Genomic DNA, 19,011 nt, shown 5'->3' with positions numbered 1-19,011 from the left:
GCCCGCTGAATATAGAGCACCCAAGTTAGGGGCGTCTTCCCTACCTCGGCCAACAGAATTTGCTGAGGTGGGAGAGCGGAGAGCTCTTTCACTTCTGACCAATCGCCTGTCCCTAAAACTGGGAGTGAGGGGTGGAGTCAGGAGTTAGGGCGAGTGATTGGCTAAGGGAATGATCCTTCCCACCAATGAAGAGGTGCGGCAGGATGGAGGGGTGAAGTCTGGCAGCGCAGTTCTTCAAGGGAGTCACGGGGAGTAGAGGCACGGGGAGGCGGAGAAGAGGCTGCCGAGAACCATGGCGGCGGTAGTGGCGGCGGCCGCAGTGCGGGCTCGGATCCTGCAGGCGAGTGAGGGTGGCGCCGTGGGGTCGCGAAGCTAGGAATTGGGTCCTATTCCGTCCGCTCTGTGAGTCAACCCCTTCTGGGCCTACCCTGCTGTTCCCACAAGACCTGTCCGGCCCTGTCCCACCCCTCTCACTCGGTATCCGCCCCCGTCGCATCCAGCCCGGGACAGTCACCCCTGCCCCTCCCACCCTTTCGCTTTTGAGCCTCCCCAGGTGTGGCTCTGGCCCACACACCTCCTCCAGCCCCGCCTTGTTACTGCCCTCACCTCTCCTCGGACCTCCCACATTCTTTCCCCTTCACCTCTGCACCTGCCACCTCTCTCCCCAGAAACTCCCCTCTGGTCACCTTTTTTAAGAGCTTTTTCGCCTGCCAGGAGCTTCCAGATAGCACCCTTCCCCCACTCTATATCACTGTCTATAATCCGAGCCAGGGGGTGGGGAAGAGGAGACACACGAGGGCCGAGGGTCAGTGAATGAACTTTGAATCTCTTTCTCGAAGTGTACACTAGGTTTCCCCCCAAAGCAGCCGTTTGCTAAGCTATTTTCCCCAACTATGGCTATTTGTTTTTTCCACGGGCCATGGGCCGTCCCCTTGCTTGCCAAGACTGTTAAACTTTCTCTCAGCAAAGTTACAGTGCTCATGCTGGCAGTAAATAAGAACACATTTATGCTACTAGTTTGTCCCAAGCACATGCAAGGGACTAAACATCACTACAAGAAGTGTAAGTTCCCAGTTCCTGCCCCTAAGTCAGTTTTTAGTGGGCCAACATACCCTCAACACTACCCATGGGGGCTGGGGGTGGGTTCCTCTAGGAAGCCAGCCTAAGGAGAGGTGGTGGAGCTACAAGAGCTCATGCCTGAGGCCTGTGACCTCCACCTCTTTATAGCCTTTCCCCTGTTCACCGCTTAGCAAGGACTTAGAATATGAGGCAAGTTTTACTGCCGACAACATTCTGCAACCTGCAAATAACAATATTGCCCCTCTTACTCATTACTTCCAGCCTGGGAATTTCTTTATATTGTTGGACTTCTAGATAATATTGGTATTTACCAGGTTTTAGTGAGTTCTACTGCAGAAACTTAATCATTTTTAAGATTCTTAGAGTCAGCAAAGGTTTAAATATGCTATTTAATGGGAAAATGTGGAGAATGGGTTGGAAAGGTTTGTCAGATGATCTAGCTTCAGTTGTATATTTCTTGCTGTGATCCCAGTTGTTTTTCCAGTATCCTTTTTTAATAGTAGGAAAGTGAAGTGTCCACCCTGTTTTCTATTTCTCCTTGAAATCTTTTTTTTTTTTTTAAATATATCTTTATTGATTTCAGAAAGAGGGAGAGAGAGAGAAACATCAATAATGAGAGAGTTGTCATTGATCAGCTTCCTCCTGCACGCCCCCTGCTGGGAATTGAGCCTGCAATCTAGGCCTGTGCCCTGAACAGGAATTGAACTGTGATCTCCTGGATCCTAGACTGATGCTCAACCGCTGAGCCACGCCCAGCCGGGCATCCTTGAAATCTTTTAATGAAGCTGACTTTTTCCTTTTGCCTCCTTTCCCTCCCCTCAATCATAATGAGTCATTAAAAAGAGATCCTTAAGACGGTACTCTATTTTGTTTTTTACATCAAGAAGAATCTCCCTCCGCGTGTACTTTATTTTAGAAATACACTGTTTTCTCAATAATTTGAAGAAACTTCTGAGTTGAATTGGAAAAAACAGAAATAGTAATCCTTAGCCAACTAGTAGTTACTGTAACATGAAACTGATAAAGACTAGTCTAGATTCCAGCAGTCATGAATTTTAGAGGATTACCAAAAAGATGTGTAAAGGAGAGAGTTCATGTTTTCAGTTACTTAAAGTACATCATCTCTGAAATAGTGGCTAGTAAAATTTTGAACTTCTGCTCCTATGGTATTATGATTCCCATTCAGAAAACCAGTCTTAAAGAGTCGCAGTGACTTGCCTCAATGATGCGGTATAAAAAGCACAGCCCTTGGCGGGTGGCTCAGTTGGTTGGAGTGTCCTCCTGTACACTAAAGGGTTTTGGCTTCGATTCCAGTCAGGGCACACACCCAGGTTGTGGGTTTGATCCCTGGTCAGGATGCATGCAGGAGGCAACCAATTGATGTTTCTCAGATTAATGTTTCTCTCTCCTCCTCCTCCTCCTCTTCTCTCTCTTTCCCTTCCTCTGTCTCTAAAAAAAAAAAAAAAAAATCAATAAAAACACATCCTCAGGTGAAGATTTAAAAAAACAGCATAGGCTTCACAATCATACCTGGATTCTATCCCAGCTCCACCATTTCTAGTTTTAAGATTGTTTGTGAAGATTAGAATTAATGAATATAACAAAGTAAGTTACCTAAGACTTACGACTAAAGCCATCCAAGGTTTCCAACTAGTAACTAAACTCAGGACTTAAGTCTTGTCATCTCTTTTTGTGTCAGGCACTCTCCCCAGGCTTTGGGAAAGGAGAGGTAAATAAAATATTCACTGAAAGCTTCCCTATTGTAATGCAACAATAAATGCTAAATAATAGGAGTGCACAGAGCACTGCAGGAACATGTGGAAAAAGCCTCAAACTCAACCTGTGCAATTCAGGAAAAGCTCCCAAAAGGAGTTGGCTCTGGGCTTGAGTCTTTTTTATTTTTTTTTAATTTTAGAGAGAGGAAGGGAGAGAGATAGAAACATCGATGAGAGAAACATTGATCGGCTTGGGCTTGAGTCTTGCAAGACTAGCAGGCCTTTAGCCAAGGGGAGAAGGGACTTCCTGGTAAAAGAAATAGCAAGTACAAAATAAAGAGATATTTATTTACAAAATAAATCTAGAGAGCAAGAAGTTTGGTGTGACTGGACATAGGATAGTTCAGCAGCAGTGCTAATGATTGTTTTTTGGGAAATGAAGAAAAGATAGGAGATCTAATCTATCAAAAACTATGTGATAATGTTTCATTATACCAGCAGTGCCTTTTATGCCCTCTTGACAGCAGGGAGGTTGTGTACAAGTGAAAAAATAAAACTGAGTGGCCTAGAATGCTCAAGTTGGCTGATCCATGCATTTTCTTCCCTATAAGAGAATATACATGAAACAAAATTAATATCAAACGATTGCTTGGTGAGTATTCATTCTTTTTGTTCTGCAAAATAGTACTGAGTGCTTACTCTGTTCCAGGAATGGTGCTAGGGCCTGAGGACACAACCATCTAGTGCTCTAAGGAGACAGAGACTTAATAATTAAACAAGATGTTATTACATAATATGACATGAGAAATAGAGGAATTTGGGTATTTTTATGAACTCTACAATCAGGTACTTAGCCTAGAACTGAGATTGAGACTTAAAAACTTCTAAGTCATGCCCTGGCCAGTGTGGCTCAGTTCGTTGGGCGTCAGCCTGTGCACCAAAAGGTTGCTGGTTCAGTTCCTTGTCAGGGCACATGCCTGGGTTGCTGGCTCAATCCCCAGTTAGGGGGCGTGCAAGAGGTAGCCGACTGATATTTTACTCTCACATTGATGTTTCTCTCTCTGTCTCTCCCTCTCCCTTTCTCTCCAAGAAAATCAATAAAAAAAATTTTTTTAAAAGGAAATTTTTTTAAAAAGTAAGCAGCAGGAAACGTTGGCTCTAGAACACAGGTACACGGTTTAGCCTTAGATTGGAGGACAGACACCACTGAAGTCAGTCCACAGATACAGATTGTGCACCTCCGTCTCCCAGTCACTTTGTCCTCATAGAGTTTGCTAGCAACCTTCTCCATTATAAGAGGGAGGAAGGAAAAAAAGATGAATATAGTTGCAGGTCAGTTTTGTAGATTTGCTACTAGGAGGTTGAGGAAGTTCTCATCTGATGGTTTCTGTTTCCTCTGAAATAGGAAAACAAGGTCAGCTCTTGAGAGTAAGAGGGGAAGTAGCAGAGTTGGGAGTTTTAGGGGAATTGATAAGTTTTGAAATAGTAAGGAGTGAGCAAATAAGCATTTATAATAATAATAACAGCATTTAATGATCACCAATGATTTTTCATATCTGTACAGTCTTGATCACAGTAACTCTGTAAAGCAGGTGAACAAGAGAGATACAGTACCTACCCTAATGGAACTTACAGTCTTTTGGGTAACAAACAAATACCCAGGCAATTACAACAGAGACAGATAAACCTAATAGGAGAAGTATTGACTGCTATGGGAGTACAAAAAGAGGGACACCTAATCTAGTCTGAGGTGAGGGAAGTCAGGTCCAGTGGACCTTTCTTTTGTTCAGTAGATATTTATTGGACACCTACTATGTACCAGGTTGTTATTGGGAACATGGCTATAAATAAGACACAATGGGCTCCAGGAGAGTGTTGGTGGTTTGAAATAGCTTTTGTGAGGAATGGAGGAGGAAGCAGACTAGGCATTTGGAAGGTTTGTCTGCTGCTTCAAAGGACCAGCACCCTTTCCTCTGAACAGTGCTACAGGTGCACAAATTATTGCACTTCATGCAGCTCTAAACCTTTGGTTAGCATGGTCTCTGTTAGCGTGGACAAGATAATAGATTATTAGATTGCAGCCTTTTATATTCTACACCCAAGTATTTCAAATTGTTCACTTTGATTAGACTTTAATATTTCTTAAATCAACTTCCATAGCTTATATACAAACTATTTATTTGGAGACTTATTTTATTGTAACTGATCCCCCTCCAGTATTCTGATTATATCCTATAAGATACATGTGGCATTTTTAAAAATAGTTTTATTGAAATAAAATTGGCACGAACTGTATATATTTAAAGATTACAATTTGATATGTTTTAATATTTGTACACACCTGTGAAAACATCATCACAATGAAGATAATGATTATATCCAGACCCCAAAAAGTTTCCCTCATACTCTCTGCTCTCCACCTCCCCCGTCATTGTTAGGCAACCACTGATCTGCTTTCTGACACTACAGATTAGTTTGCATTTTTAGTTTTATATAAATGAGTCATACAGTATATACTCTTTTTATATCTGACTTATTTTACTCAATATAATTACTATAATTATTCATGTTGTTGCATGTATCAACAGTTCTTTTTTTTTTTTTATTTCTGAGTAATAGTCCAATATATGGGTATACCACATTAGTTTCCTATTCACCCACCCAGTGTAGACATTTGGGTTGTTTCTAAGTTTTGAGATATTACAAAAGCTGCTAAAACATTTGTGTTCAAGTATTTGTATGCACATATTATACTCATATTTGATACTTGGTTATATACTGTCTTATATTCAACACCTATTGTATTGGATACCATGCTAAGTGTTTTCATATTGTTAGATTTATGGTGACTACATTTTCTAGGCTAAAAGTTAGTAAAATATGGACTGATGACAAAAAATATTTTTTAATCAGTACTGGCCAGAAATTGAGGACACATCATTACAGTTTCTTTTTTTCTCAGTTGCTGTATCTGTCTCATGTCTTTTCTTTTTAAATATTATATGACCTTTGAGAGCAAACATCAAGTCCTTTTTCATATATCCACAATAACTAGTATAATATTAAGCATATAGTAAGTTTTTAATAATTTTCTGCTCTCATTTGTCAAAATAATCATTCTTTTACCTCACAGGTTTCTTCCAAGGTGAACTCCACTTGGTATCCAGCATCCTCCTTCTCTTCTTCTTCAGTGGTGAGTTTATTTGACATGAAAGGTTGACTTCTGAGAAGGAATCCAGTATAATTTTGGGGTATTCCCATTTATCTTCTTTATGTAATTGTGACCAGAGTGTATGTGAAACTTTCTATCTTGGTTTTCTTATTTAATATTATGTCTATTATGCTGTAAGCATTTTCAGTATTGTAAGATGGTTTTTATACATAGTTAGGACTTTAGTGGCTGCATTATATTCCATTCAGTATATATAACCTGAATTAACTCATATTTTCCCCATATAACATTGAGATTGCTTCAGTTTTTCAATATTGTTTTACAAACATTTATAGTTGTTTTTTTTTATTTTTTATTTCTTTTGGATTATTTCTCTTCTAAAATAAGATTACTGTGTTAAAAGATATAAGCATTTGATGGCTTCTAGAAGTTTAGTTGACCCTTCCAGGTAATTTGTACTTCTTCACAACCTTTAGAGTTGTTTTTATAGACCTTGTGCTTGTCATCCATTTGCAATACCTAAAATCTAATAAATAGGACTGGTGCTCAAACTCCTTTCTTTATAGAAGCCTGTACATGCTGTAACTTAGTAGTCCTTCACCTTTTTTGGTCCACAGACCCTTTTGAAAATTTAATGAAAGTAAGCTTCTCAGAAAAAAAATCACAAATATAAACATTTTAAAAATATTTTGAGCCCGACCAGGTGTGGCTCAGCAGTTGAGCGTTGACCTAGGATCCAGGCGATCGGGGTTCGATTCCCGGTCAGGGCACATGCCCAGGTTGCAGGCTCAATGCCCAGTCAGGGTCTTGCTGGAGGCAGCCATCAATGACTCTCTCATCATTGATGTTTCTATCTCTCTCTCTCCCTCTCCTTTCCTTTCTCTGAAATCAGTAAAGATATATTTAAAAAACATATATTTTGATAAGAAAGGTAAGACATTATCATGGTAATGTGACAGAAAATCAGCTGGGCCAAGAAGTCACAATGGCTAGTCTTTGTTAACACAGAATCTGCTGCTTTTTTAATATAAGCTTTACAGTGACGTATTTACTCATGAAGTTCCACTGTGTGGTTAGCTGGAAATTTCCAGAGAGGTCACAGTATTGAGAGGCTCTTCCAAATCTTAACAAATACTGTAAACAAGTCTATTGTGTATTGCTTTCTGAGTGGTAACATTTCTAGAGAGCAGTAGATTCATTATCAACCTGATTTCCTTCCTCTTTGTGAAAGTGAGAGAAGTAAAGCAATTAATACAAAGTTTTGTGTGTATGTGTTCTTTTTTTTCAGCCAACTGTAAAGCTCTTCATTGATGGGAAATTTGTTGAATCCAAAAGTGACAAATGGATTGACATCCACAACCCAGTAAGCAAAACTGCTTAAACTGACTAGCCTAGAATTCTGGAAACATGGTAGGAAAGTGGGGACCTGGGTGTCTATCGTGAAGCACATAGTGTTGCCTTTGTGGATAGATGAAAAATGGAGAAGGTGGGCAGGGGCAACGGATGATGTGCTGCTTTTTCCCATCAGGCCACCAACGAGGTCATTGGTCGGGTCCCTCAGGCCACCAAGGCTGAAATGGATGCAGCTGTTGCTTCCTGCAAACGTGCTTTTCCTACATGGGCAGACACTTCAGTATTAAGCCGTCAGCAGGTCCTGCTTCGCTATCAACAACTTATTAAAGAAAACTTGGTAAGAAATTTGAATGATGCCATTTTCCAGCACAGAGGCCATTTTAGCTGCGCTCCCTCACTCTGCAGTCCAGAGAGATAAACCATGGCTCTCTTTATCATACTACTTCTCCCTCAGTTTTGTCCTTCCTTGGCTGTCTGAGAAATAAAGGAGGTAAATCCTTGCATTGGTTTCTATTTGTGTGTTTTCTCTCTAGAAAGAAATTGCCAGGTTAATCACTCTGGAGCAAGGGAAGACCCTAGCTGATGCTGAAGGAGATGTATTTCGAGGCCTTCGTAAGCTGGGAGTCCCTCATGGAGAGTTTCAGGGACTTTTGGGAAAGGAGCGAAGGAAAATGGGAGGCAAAGATCCTATAATGAGGGATTGCTTCTTCCTCTATGTTGATTTTGTTATCCCATGGTATCTTTTTTTAATACATGTGGAAAATGGAAATGCTTCTTAGCAATCTATGAAATTGGTTTACTTCATTCTTTGTTTTACTCAACTGATCTTCCAGTAGGTATGTACATTTCACTATCTTTTTCCCACTTAGAGAATCTTGTTTTGCACAACCCCTTCACTGAGAAGGTCAAGTTAGGGTTTCTTCCCTCTGTCATTGGCCTGAGCCACTCCCTGCCCTCAGGGCTTACTAGGGCCCGACACAGCTAAGTAGTGTACAGTGTGGGTAGCTGCTGGCCTGACTGCTTCTTCTCTGTTGCAGAGGTGGTTGAGCATGCCTGTAGTGTGACATCCCTCATGTTGGGAGAGACCATGCCATCCATCACCAAAGACATGGACCTTTATTCCTACCGTCTGCCTCTAGGGGTGTGTGCAGGCATTGCTCCATTCAATTTTCCTGCCATGATCCCCCTTTGGATGTTTCCCATGGCCATGGTATGTGGAAATACCTTCCTAATGAAACCATCAGAGCGAGTCCCTGGAGCAACTATGCTTCTTGCTAAGTTGCTCCAGGACTCTGGTGCCCCTGATGGAACACTGAACATCATCCATGGACAACATGAAGGTAACTGCCATTCAGTACGTGGCACTTAATCTGGCTGCCAGATAATGGTGTTGAGTGGTGATGGGGTGTTCTAGCCTGAGGAACCTAGGGAGGAAGGAATTTACTGATAGTAGTCTCCATGTTTGAAGGTAATATTTGTTGACTGTTTTGCCATCTGTGTGCTAAGGTAACTAACTGGCAAATAGGAGTGCTTTCTTGCCATACAAAATACTGGGACAAAGAAATATGGATTAGGGCAAGATACAGATAAAATTGAAGGAAAAGTTTTTACTTCAATGTTCAGAGAATTTATGAAGATATTTAACTCAGAATTTTTAGACCTCAGAGACTGAAGAAGGCCTTCTAATTCATATAATAGCTACTACTTAAAAAGTGCTTCTGTGTTTTAGGCACTGTTCCTAGTGCCTCACACATGTTATCTCATTTCATCTTTATCAGAACCCTTTGAGATAGGTGCTATTATTTTTCCATTTTAGAGATAAGAAAATTGAGGCATAATAAAATTAAGTAATTTTATTATAACCAGGTTGTGTATTTACTATGCCATACTTTTTGGTATTTTTAGAGTGTACTCTTTCTACTTAAAAAAGTTTTCTGTAAAATAATATGTTGTGTTATGCTGACAGCAGCCTTATGCATTTCAAGTTTACTATATCTGTTGATTATGTCATTTTCTCATGTTTAATTTAATCTCATATTGTTTTGTACAGAAGTATGCTGTATAGGCTTGTAGCCTATGAACAACAGGCTCTACCATCTAGTCTAGGTGTGTAGTAGGCTATACCATCTAGGTTTGTGTATGTGCACTCTATGATATTCGCACAAAGACAAAATTGCCTAATGACGAATTTTTCAGAATGTGTCCCCGTCATTAAGCTCCACATGAGTGTACATGAGGGCACAATGGTATATGAGAGTTCTGGTATATAATGACAGGTAAAGAAATAGCACATTCTTAAAGAACAGAAGTATTAAGTATTGAAGGGCTGTTATTTTGGAGAATTTTATAAGTGTATTTGAGCCCAAACTGAGGACAGTGCCGGGAAGCATGATCTCAAATGCTCTGAAAGGCTGTTATTTTGGAAGAAATTAGGAGTTGTAGCCTTCAGAGTTAGAGGTGGAAATTCTGGAAGAGCAAATGAGAAAAATAAGGGGAAGAGGCTAAGTAGAATTTATAGTTTAAAGAATTAAGAGGACAAAGAAAGAGAGAACCTCAAAATAGTAATCCAGCATAGAAACACAAAAGTGTGAAAACTCCTCCCTCATAGCAGTGGGAAAAAGGGAAATTTGTGATGTTGAGAAACCCATAGCCATTTGTTCCTTTATGGTAATCATTTATTTTCTTCTTAAAGCTGTAAACTTTATTTGTGATCATCCGGATATCAGAGCAATCAGCTTTGTGGGATCCAACCAGGCAGGAGAGTACATCTTCGAGAGAGGGTCAAGACATGGCAAGAGAGTTCAAGCTAATATGGTGACTTTTTATTCCATTTTCCTCTGTTATACATATTGAAATTACCTAAAAATGGTCCTTCAGCAGAGGGGCCACTCATCCCACTCTAATGCCAGTGTTTCCTTATTTCCATTTCATCCTGAATGCCTTTCCTTTAATGATGAACTTTATGATGAGTTTTCTTCTCAGTCGTTTTAATTGCCTTTTATCTTATACAACAAATTTTGGTGCCAAAGGGCACATTTTCCTCTGATTGTTCCGATTCTTGGGGCTTCAGCAGTAAGCCGGATTCTGGCGCTGGCCCTTCCTTCCTTCACACCATAGTTTTCTAGCCCTTTATCCTTTCTCTCCTTTCAAGGCGTCTCCTAACTACAATGTCAAAATATCTTACTCCTTAAGAGCCCAATATCCCCATATGAGATGTGTGGTTTACTTGGTTATATAGTTTTGCTGTTCTACTAATTCCTTGTCAAATACTTGACAGTTCTTTGATACTACATATAAAGTCCAATTGCTACTTTCTCACCCTTTGACTAATGTTGCATAAAGGATAGCCACCTGTGTACAGGTTAGAAACCTCATGACGTGCCCACTTATTTCTTTTCATGGCTGAATGTGTGTTGGCCAGTTTGACTTAAGTTCCTCCCAGTTCAATATTAATTTATTGAGTGAATTCTGTGTCTAAGAGTATACTGTGTGTAATGGGATAAAATTAAGTAGCTGACATGGTATTTATTCATGCAGTCAATTATAATTGTATCTGAAAATGTATGTGTGGAAATGACCAGATGTTATAATACATAGTTCATGAGGCTGTGTATCTAGAAGCAAGCCAGTCTGGGGAACCTCTTTCCAGAAATTAAATATCAGGAGAGGGCTACCTCCTATTTTGCTTTTCAGCTGGCTACTGGCATTATTACTGGCAGTTCGTTTACACTGCTCTTCATGTAACTGGAAACCCCAGCAGACAACAAATTCTTTCCTTTCTAACTTAGGAAAGAGAAGGGAGTTCTCATTGGTTCCTTGATGCAGTGTTTAGCCTATCAGTTTGACTTAATGTGATGATTGGGGCTCTCATTTTGTTTTTTTTGTTTTGATCTAAATAAACACATATCAGCTTATTAGCTGAGAAGGGGAAAAAATGTAACCTGTAGATTTGCTCAATGTTACAAAGACTTTAGCAGTATAAAAATAATAAATCTATCCTCAAAGCAGCAAAGGATAAATTCTCTAGTCCTTACCTTAAATTTTCACTTGAAATCTCAGATTATTTGCCTGATTTCTTAGCCTAATTGTAATTTGTCAAGGAAGATTCATGTACTTTCTGTACTTCTTTAGGGAGCCAAGAACCATGGGGTAGTCATGCCAGATGCCAATAAGGAAAATACCCTGAACCAGTTGGTTGGGGCAGCATTTGGAGCTGCTGGTCAGCGCTGCATGGCTCTTTCAACAGCAATCCTTGTGGGAGAAGCTAAGAAGTGGCTGCCAGAGCTGGTGGAGCGTGCCAAAAACCTGAGAGTCAATGCAGGTAATCAGTTATCTGCCTAGCTGCTTTAGATTTTGCATCTGTGGCACCAAGCTCTTGGTTTTAGCATTGGCATTGGCCATCAGGAACAATCATATCAGTTCTTACCATTGCCTCTTTTTTAAAAAAAATTTATTTATTAATCTTTATTGTTGAAAGTATTACAGATGTGTACCCCCCCTCCCCCAGTAGATCCCCTCCACCCTGCATCTGCCCCATCCCCAGGTCTTTGGATTCATCTTTAGTTGGCAGTCATAACTTATGCTAATGTAGACCTTAAACATTTCTGTGTTGTTTTACAGGAGACCAGCCTGGAGCTGATCTTGGCCCTCTGATCACCCCCCAGGCCAAAGAGCGAGTCTGTAATCTGATCGATAGCGGAACAAAGGAGGGAGCCTCCATCCTTCTTGATGGTAGAAAAATTAAAGTCAAAGGCTATGAAAATGGCAACTTTGTTGGACCAACCATCATCTCAAATGTCAAGGTAAACAACTCTGGATTATTTATTTATTTCCCAGATATGGGAGCTGAAGGCACTTTGGAGGCTATGGAATCTCATCCCTCCAATTTATAAATGGGAGAACATTTAATGACTAGAGACCTCATCTTTTGCTCAGATAAAATTACTCAGTTATTTTATCTAGAGTCTGAATAAACCTCCCCTCTCACTCCTAATCTCTTTCCACTCTACTAGCAGTCAGCAAACTTTCCATAGCGAGCTAGGTAATGAATATTTTTGGCTTTTCAGGGATATATAATGTCTGTTGCAACTAATTTCAAATAATTTTATATGCCACGATTGATTTTTTTCAGCCATTTAAAAAATATAGAGCCCTGGCTGGTGTGGGTCAGTGGTCAGACTGTCAGCCCAAGGACCGAAGGGTAGTGGGTTTGATTCCCAGTCATGGGGGGCACATACCTGGATTGCAGGTCAATCCCAGGCCCAGTCGGGGCGCATGCAGAAGGCAACCAATCAATGTGTTTCTCTCACATCGATGTTTCTCTGTCTCTCTCTTTCTTCCTTCCCCTTCCCTTCCACACTCTCTCTAAAAATCAATGGAAAAAATATCCTTGGGTGAGGATTAACAAAAAAGAAATTCTTAGCTTGTTGGCTGTACAAAAACAGGCAGCATGCCACATTTAGCCCAATGGCCCTATTTTGCCAACTCCTATCTTATCTTATACTTGTTACTTATTCGTTTAATGTTAATTTTTTCTGCCCATTCCTTCTTGCTCCTAGCTTATAGCTATTGCAAGTGTTTCCATAACATGCCAGCCACCCAATATTAAGTACTTACTGTGCCCTAAATTTAGCTACATTTTCACCAGGAAGTGACCAAAAAAAATAATTTTTATTTATCAAATAAAATTTTTTATTTATCAAAACTCAGCTAAAATTAATGACTAAACTGAGGTTAGGAGGCTTTTTAAAATATATATATATGTGTGTGTCCCCTGTAATCCTGTTATAATCCTGAATAATTGAGTTGAATGTAAGTATAGTAGAAATTACAAAATCTCTTGCCAAAGAACCATGGAGGAAAAATCCACTTATAAACAATAAATACAGCCGACTAGCTGCAGTGGTAAAGGATGTTTTGAGTGTTTAATGTGACCTGATATCAAAATATAAATGTACAGACTCATTTGGGAGGCAAAGGAGTGAATGAGAATGGATTGTTTATGTTATAGAAAACTTAACACAGGGTTTCTTTAAACAGAAAATTTCTCCTGTGGTGTTTCTTATATTTGATTTATAAAAAAATGAATTTTCATGTAAATTTTCAGTAACATAATAATTGTATAAACAGGTTATACAAGTATAAAAGAGGGAGCTAGTGATGGGTCATGAGATCTGTAAAAATATAGTGCTTAAAGGAAAGGAGTGTGATTGTACTTAATGGGAATTCCAAATTGTTGATATGATTGGTAGCTTGGAAGATGGAACATAGCAAGAAAGCACATTTTAAAAAATGGTGGTTAAAAATGAAAAGAGATTACTAACATGTAAACAGTGGGTACTAAAGTACTAAATAAGCATAAAATACTGAATTCTTTTTTGGATGCATTACTCCTGGTAGCCAAATATGACCTGTTATAAAGAGGAGATTTTTGGTCCAGTTCTTGTGGTCCTGGAGACAGACACCTTGGATGAAGCTATCAAGATTGTAAATGATAACCCATATGGAAATGGAACTGCCATCTTTACTACCAATGGAGCCACTGCTCGGAAATATTCCCACTTGGTGGATGTTGGACAGGTTTGTGAACAGAATTTTTAGGAGAGTCTCATAGCCATTTACTGTTTCCTGGGGAGATGGTAAACAGTGATCAGTGGCTGCCCCTCTGATCTCCCACAATGCCCCATTTCTCCCTCAGGAATAAAATGAGATGGATATAGGGTGGAAGGTGGGTATATAAAATTGGTCTCTCTAATGCCAAGCATTTATGCTTCTAAGTGGAGAATTCCTTCATTTGAGTTCTTTTGTTAATATCTGACGTGGATTTGTTCTGTCTTAGGTGGGTGTGAATGTCCCCATTCCAGTGCCTTTACCAATGTTCTCATTCACTGGCTCTCGCTCTTCCTTCAGGGGAGACACCAATTTCTATGGCAAACAGGTAACTAAGTTTTTTAAAATGTCTTTTCCTCTAAGAAACTTCAACATATTCAGGAACAAGGATTCTGCAAGGAAAGGCCTGCCAGCAGCCTCTGTGGGGTCATATATTGTTCAGCAGTGCTTGTCAGTGGGTCCCCTGAAAAGAATGAAGAGGGAACAGAGTTTTAGGGAAAGAGCATAAGCAAGTCCAAGCCCTTATATATGGCCTTTCCTCTGCCTGGAACCCTCCTCTGCCTCCCCATTTTCATCTCCCAACTCTTAATCACCTGTCCTGTCTCCGCTTAAAGAATGGACTGCTCCAGAAAGTTCCTTCTGACCACTACCAGCCCCTCCTCAGCTCAGTTGGGTACGCCCTCGTGCTCCTGCTGCACGTATTTCTCCCGTAGTGTTATTTGCTAAACAAATTTTATCGAGCACCTTCTTTGTACCAGACACTCTTCTAGGCACTATAAGTACAGCACTGAACAGGAAAAATAAAGCAGATCTGAAACCAAATTGCCTGGGTTCAAACCCCAGCTCAGCCAGTTATTAACTGTGTGACCTTGGAGGATACTCTCTTTGTGCCCCAGGTTTCTTCATCTGTAATATGAGAATGACAACAGTACCTATATTTCATGAGGTTGAGGATTAAATTACCACCATTACCACATCCTTCAGCAGGTGCATATGTCCTAAGGCAGGAACAGGCATGGCATGTTCAAACAGCAGAAATGGGCTGGAGCACAGGGAGGGAGGGAGTAGGAGAGTTGTACAAGATGAGGCTAGAGAGGTAGGCCGGGACAAGTCATGTAGGAATCTTTACGCCATGTTAAGAAGCCCTCATTACACTTTAGTTATTCACTTATCTGCAGCACTAAATAACATTTTTTTTCTATACAGGTCTCCCTTTTATAGGTTAATAAAAAGTTAACAGTGGGATTGCATAGCAGAATATGACAGTGTGGCCAACTAGCTAAGAAAAAACTTTGGATATTTGGAGGCTGATTATATAGTTTGTGACAAAAGTCACAGCTTTTGTAAAACTAGTTTGATACTATTAGCAAAAATTTATAAGTTACTCTATAAGTGAGGCCTCTTGGAGGAAAAGACTGACCTCATATAAAGTTTAAAGTCTTAAATCCTCAGGTAATTAAATTGCTAATTTGCATTCTGGAAAGAAGACATGAAAGTATCATTCTTACCTAATAAAATGTAAACTTAGTTATATCTTATATTGAAAGTATGTAATAATCTCTAAAGTTGTTTTCAGTGTATTAACATGGTCCAGATTTTGTCAAGTAATTATAGAAGAGTATTTTACTCAAACTAGTGTTTTTTCCTAACAGTATCTTTCTAGTTTTCTAGTAGTTTGGTGTTAGATCTGTATAGTCTATTCTCTTTTGCTCAAGCCTACTCTTACAAAATAAACTATGTATATATAAAGACTTAAATATGCTGAGCTTTTTTGGCTTGCATGTTATAGATGATTTAGAAGTAAATGTGTATATCAGACATTTTACTTTAGATTTGTAAGATACTGTGGGTTTTACTACTTCAGTACAGCTGTTCATCACTGACAGTTGTCAGAAATGCCTAATGTAGATTTCATTCCTTTATTGCTTTTTCTTCTTCAGGGGAGGAGAGATTTGTATGTCATTTCATTTTCCCCTCACACATTGCTGTGAGGTGGGCATTATGTCACAGATAAGGCCCAAGGTTAAACAGCAGTCAAGACCTCAGAGCACATGATATTCAGCTTTAGGAACAGAATGACCTATAAGTTTAACAGATTACACTGTTGAATTTTTCCATTTAGATGCTAATGCTCTTGGCTAGTTTCAACATAATGATAACTAAGGTTCAACTGTTTACTGTGCCAGGTATTATGCTAAATGTTTTAGATAAATTTACATGAACAATATATTGGATTTTAGTTGTACCTATTCCTCAGGTAGGAGGGTGAGTAGCATTTCGAAGCACCTCCTTCAAAAGTTGATTAAAAGAGAAATCATGAAACCTCCCAAAAATATATGCTAACTCTCTCTTGCTCTATTCTTTCCTTTGTTCTCTTTAGGGCATCCAGTTCTACACTCAGCTAAAGACCATCACTTCTCAGTGGAAAGAAGAAGATGCTACTCTTTCCTCACCCGCTGTAGTCATGCCTACCATGGGCCGTTAGAAACGAGTTTGTCCCAGATTCAGTCCATCCTAAGTCACCTCCCTTTATTCTTGACCACCTTCACTTGCCAACTTTGCTCAGATCAGATCCCTGGAAATGGAATACCTTGTAACTAAAATCTTTCTCAGGACCATGAGTCATTGCAAAGTTGCTATAGGGAGACTCCTGGTGTAACTCTGAAACCAGATTTTCACTTACTCTTCATTCTTCTCTTTTTGAGGTAACTGTTGTGAACTGTGAAATGCTTATCTGGAATGAGAGCTTAGACCTGTTTTCTAAAAATTCTCCCCTTTTCTGATGACTTGAACAGAAGATTAGTGTTTGTAAAGAAGATCTTCCGTAATTGGAAGAGGACTGCTTGGATGAGGAAATAGCATACAAATTCACCCTTTGGTTGACTCTCAGACACAGCCCTACGTAATTGCCAGGGGGGATACCCCTCTGCCAGGCTTTCCTGAACCTCTCACCCCACACTACACAAGATACAGTCCATTACTACTTATGCTGCAGTTGTGACAACTGCTTCTTTCTTTTTGCTAAATGCCACTTTGTCCTAGTGATTCATGACCACTAATTCTATCCTTGTCTCTGTTCCTACTTCTTAAAATCACTTCTCAAGGATACCTCAGTATGCATTGGCGAAATTGATGTTTTGTTGTGTGTGCCAAATGTTAAATTTCAGGGTTGCTGCAGCAATCATTAATTAACGATTCAGTCATTAACTCAGATGCCAATAAGAAAACCATTTCAAAAGTTATTTTAGTCCCAGAAATCAAGGGATGTTTGCTTTAAGCAAGTCTAACCTGATAGTCTTTGCCGAATGTTTTATGTTGTTCTTTCCTCTTGCATTTCTCATTAATTAAACTTTTTAATAAAAGAATCCTTAATATAGAATAATTGACTAGGGTCTAAGAATGTTAAAGCTTTTCACGACAGATTTATTTTGCTACCATTAATTCAACTGTGTCTTTATGCTTGTTTCTTTGATGTAGCTAAACTTTAAGTCAAATAGATATGGAAGTGCTAAAAAGAATAGCTTCTGTCTTTTTGTTCTACATCCCGATTGAATCCTATCTTTCTGATACAGTTTTCACCCAGTGCGCTAGGTGGAGCCTTCTGGCTCTGATAGAGTAAGTAATCTCAGGTCCTCAGCCAGATGGCATAGGTCATTTATTTTCCTGTTTCACTGTTAGTCATGTGGATAATGCTAACCTACTCCATGGAGTTAACTCAGTGAATTAAGGCTAGTGAAAACCTTGAAGAGGATTGTGCACTCTCCATATTTTAGGCTTATTACTACCACCTACTGGATAGAATGTCAAAATTTTCAATCACTTAAGGCAGCGATTTTCAACCTTTTTCATGTCATGGCACATATAAACTAATTACTAAAATTTATTACATTTTTTTTGCCAATCTGGAAAAAAAAAGGTATAATTTTGGTTGTTTCACAGAAAAATAATAGTAATTACCTACCCTTTATGCTCCAAACTGACTTTTTAAAAAATTAGGTGCCTGTACTTGTATATAAGGATTTTTGGTACCAAGAATTAACCAATCAGAGGCAACCTTATTATGTAACATGACTAATAAGTGCAACTATATTATATGACCTATATATATATGGTTCAAGAATGCATTCACACAGACAACTATTGTTGTGTTGGCTGTTGTCATTTTTTTAATTTAACAATCTAATGGAAAAGAGGTCAGGTATTGCATATTTTAAAAATTCTTGTAGCACACTGGTTGAAAATCGCTGACTTAAGGTGACTACAATTTTAATAAAATACACTTATGACCCTACTGGGTCTTCCTGATTTGTTTCATATTTGCCTTCCTAAAGGTGAAGCAGTAGAAATTTATAGAATGACCTTTGTTTTTTTCTCTTAGCTGGCAACAGGTAGTGATATTTAATCCAATCCAACAACTACAGGCTGGATTGAATAAAAGGTCATATTCTCTAAATTCCAAGTGGAATTAAGTCAGAGAGAGTCCTAAATTTTCCTTACATTTAAGGGAAATCACATTTTTTAAAATACTAACTAATCAGAATTATGTTGCTCTAATTGGAATCAACTTACTTGGCTAGCTACTTGTTACTCAGAAGTTTCTTGCTTCTTAGATGGAAAAAATATCTGTACAGTTACATTTATGCTAATAGAAGCTAAAAAAAAATCAGTATTTTGTTTTCTTTTTGCTCTGATGTGGCCTCATTTGAAATTTCTCTGATTCTACATTGTACTGATTATGAATAACAAATTACAAATAAAAAGCTATTAAAAAGAAAATCTGGTATTTTTTTTAAATGGTGCTATACACTTCCTTATAATGCCCTTATCCCGTAGCTTATAGTGACCCCAACTTCCCACCTCTGTCCAAAGCCAAGAGTTACATAGTTGTTATGTTTTAATTCTTACATAAAAGATAGTGTATATTTTGGCTAGGCTGTGTATTTCAAAAGGCAAATTATAGGTTTTCTACACTAAGAGGCAAAAATATGCATTTGCATTAACTACATGCCTTCCTTGGTATGGATATTGTTATAAAAATGTCCATGATCTCATACTAGTATTATTACTCATTTCACTGATCCC

The 19,011-nt window shown here is 39.0% G+C and overlaps 2 protein-coding genes across 6 annotated transcripts in view; one reads left to right on the top strand and one right to left on the bottom strand.

Moving 5' to 3' along the window:
* Nucleotides 1-37: 37 nt before the first annotated feature.
* On the top strand, nt 38-18,695 carry ALDH6A1 (aldehyde dehydrogenase 6 family member A1). 3 transcript variants are annotated; one of them, XM_081122416.1, is made up of 12 exons: nt 38-340; nt 5,929-5,988; nt 7,256-7,330; nt 7,496-7,657; nt 7,854-7,932; nt 8,358-8,660; nt 10,013-10,134; nt 11,452-11,641; nt 11,941-12,122; nt 13,720-13,899; nt 14,159-14,257; nt 16,310-18,695. In XM_081122416.1, the coding sequence occupies exons 1-12, from the start codon at nt 293-295 to the stop codon at nt 16,412-16,414; spliced, it is 1,605 nt and encodes a 534-aa protein (XP_080978542.1). In that variant the 5' UTR covers nt 38-292; the 3' UTR covers nt 16,415-18,695. The 3 variants fall into 3 exon arrangements, with proteins under 3 accessions (XP_080978542.1, XP_080978543.1, XP_080978544.1); XM_081122417.1 differs by having other exon boundaries at nt 196-402; XM_081122418.1 differs by lacking the exon at nt 38-340 and adding an exon at nt 3,323-3,447.
* BBOF1 (basal body orientation factor 1) overlaps nt 14,257-19,011 on the bottom strand; it is a 30,373-nt gene continuing 25,618 nt past the window's right edge. For all 3 annotated transcript variants that reach the window (XM_081122452.1, XM_081122450.1, XM_081122451.1), the window contains one exon: nt 14,257-14,392. In XM_081122452.1, the coding sequence (XP_080978578.1) occupies nt 14,381-14,392 (12 nt within the window). In that variant the 3' untranslated portion in view covers nt 14,257-14,380. The remainder of the gene's footprint in view (nt 14,393-19,011) is intronic.

This window comes from Miniopterus schreibersii (genome assembly GCF_964146895.1).
Source record: "Miniopterus schreibersii genome assembly, chromosome: 1".
Taxonomy (NCBI): domain Eukaryota; kingdom Metazoa; phylum Chordata; class Mammalia; order Chiroptera; family Miniopteridae; genus Miniopterus; species Miniopterus schreibersii.
Note: the sequence above shows the minus strand (reverse complement) of the source record. Positions and strands in the feature narration are given on the sequence as shown.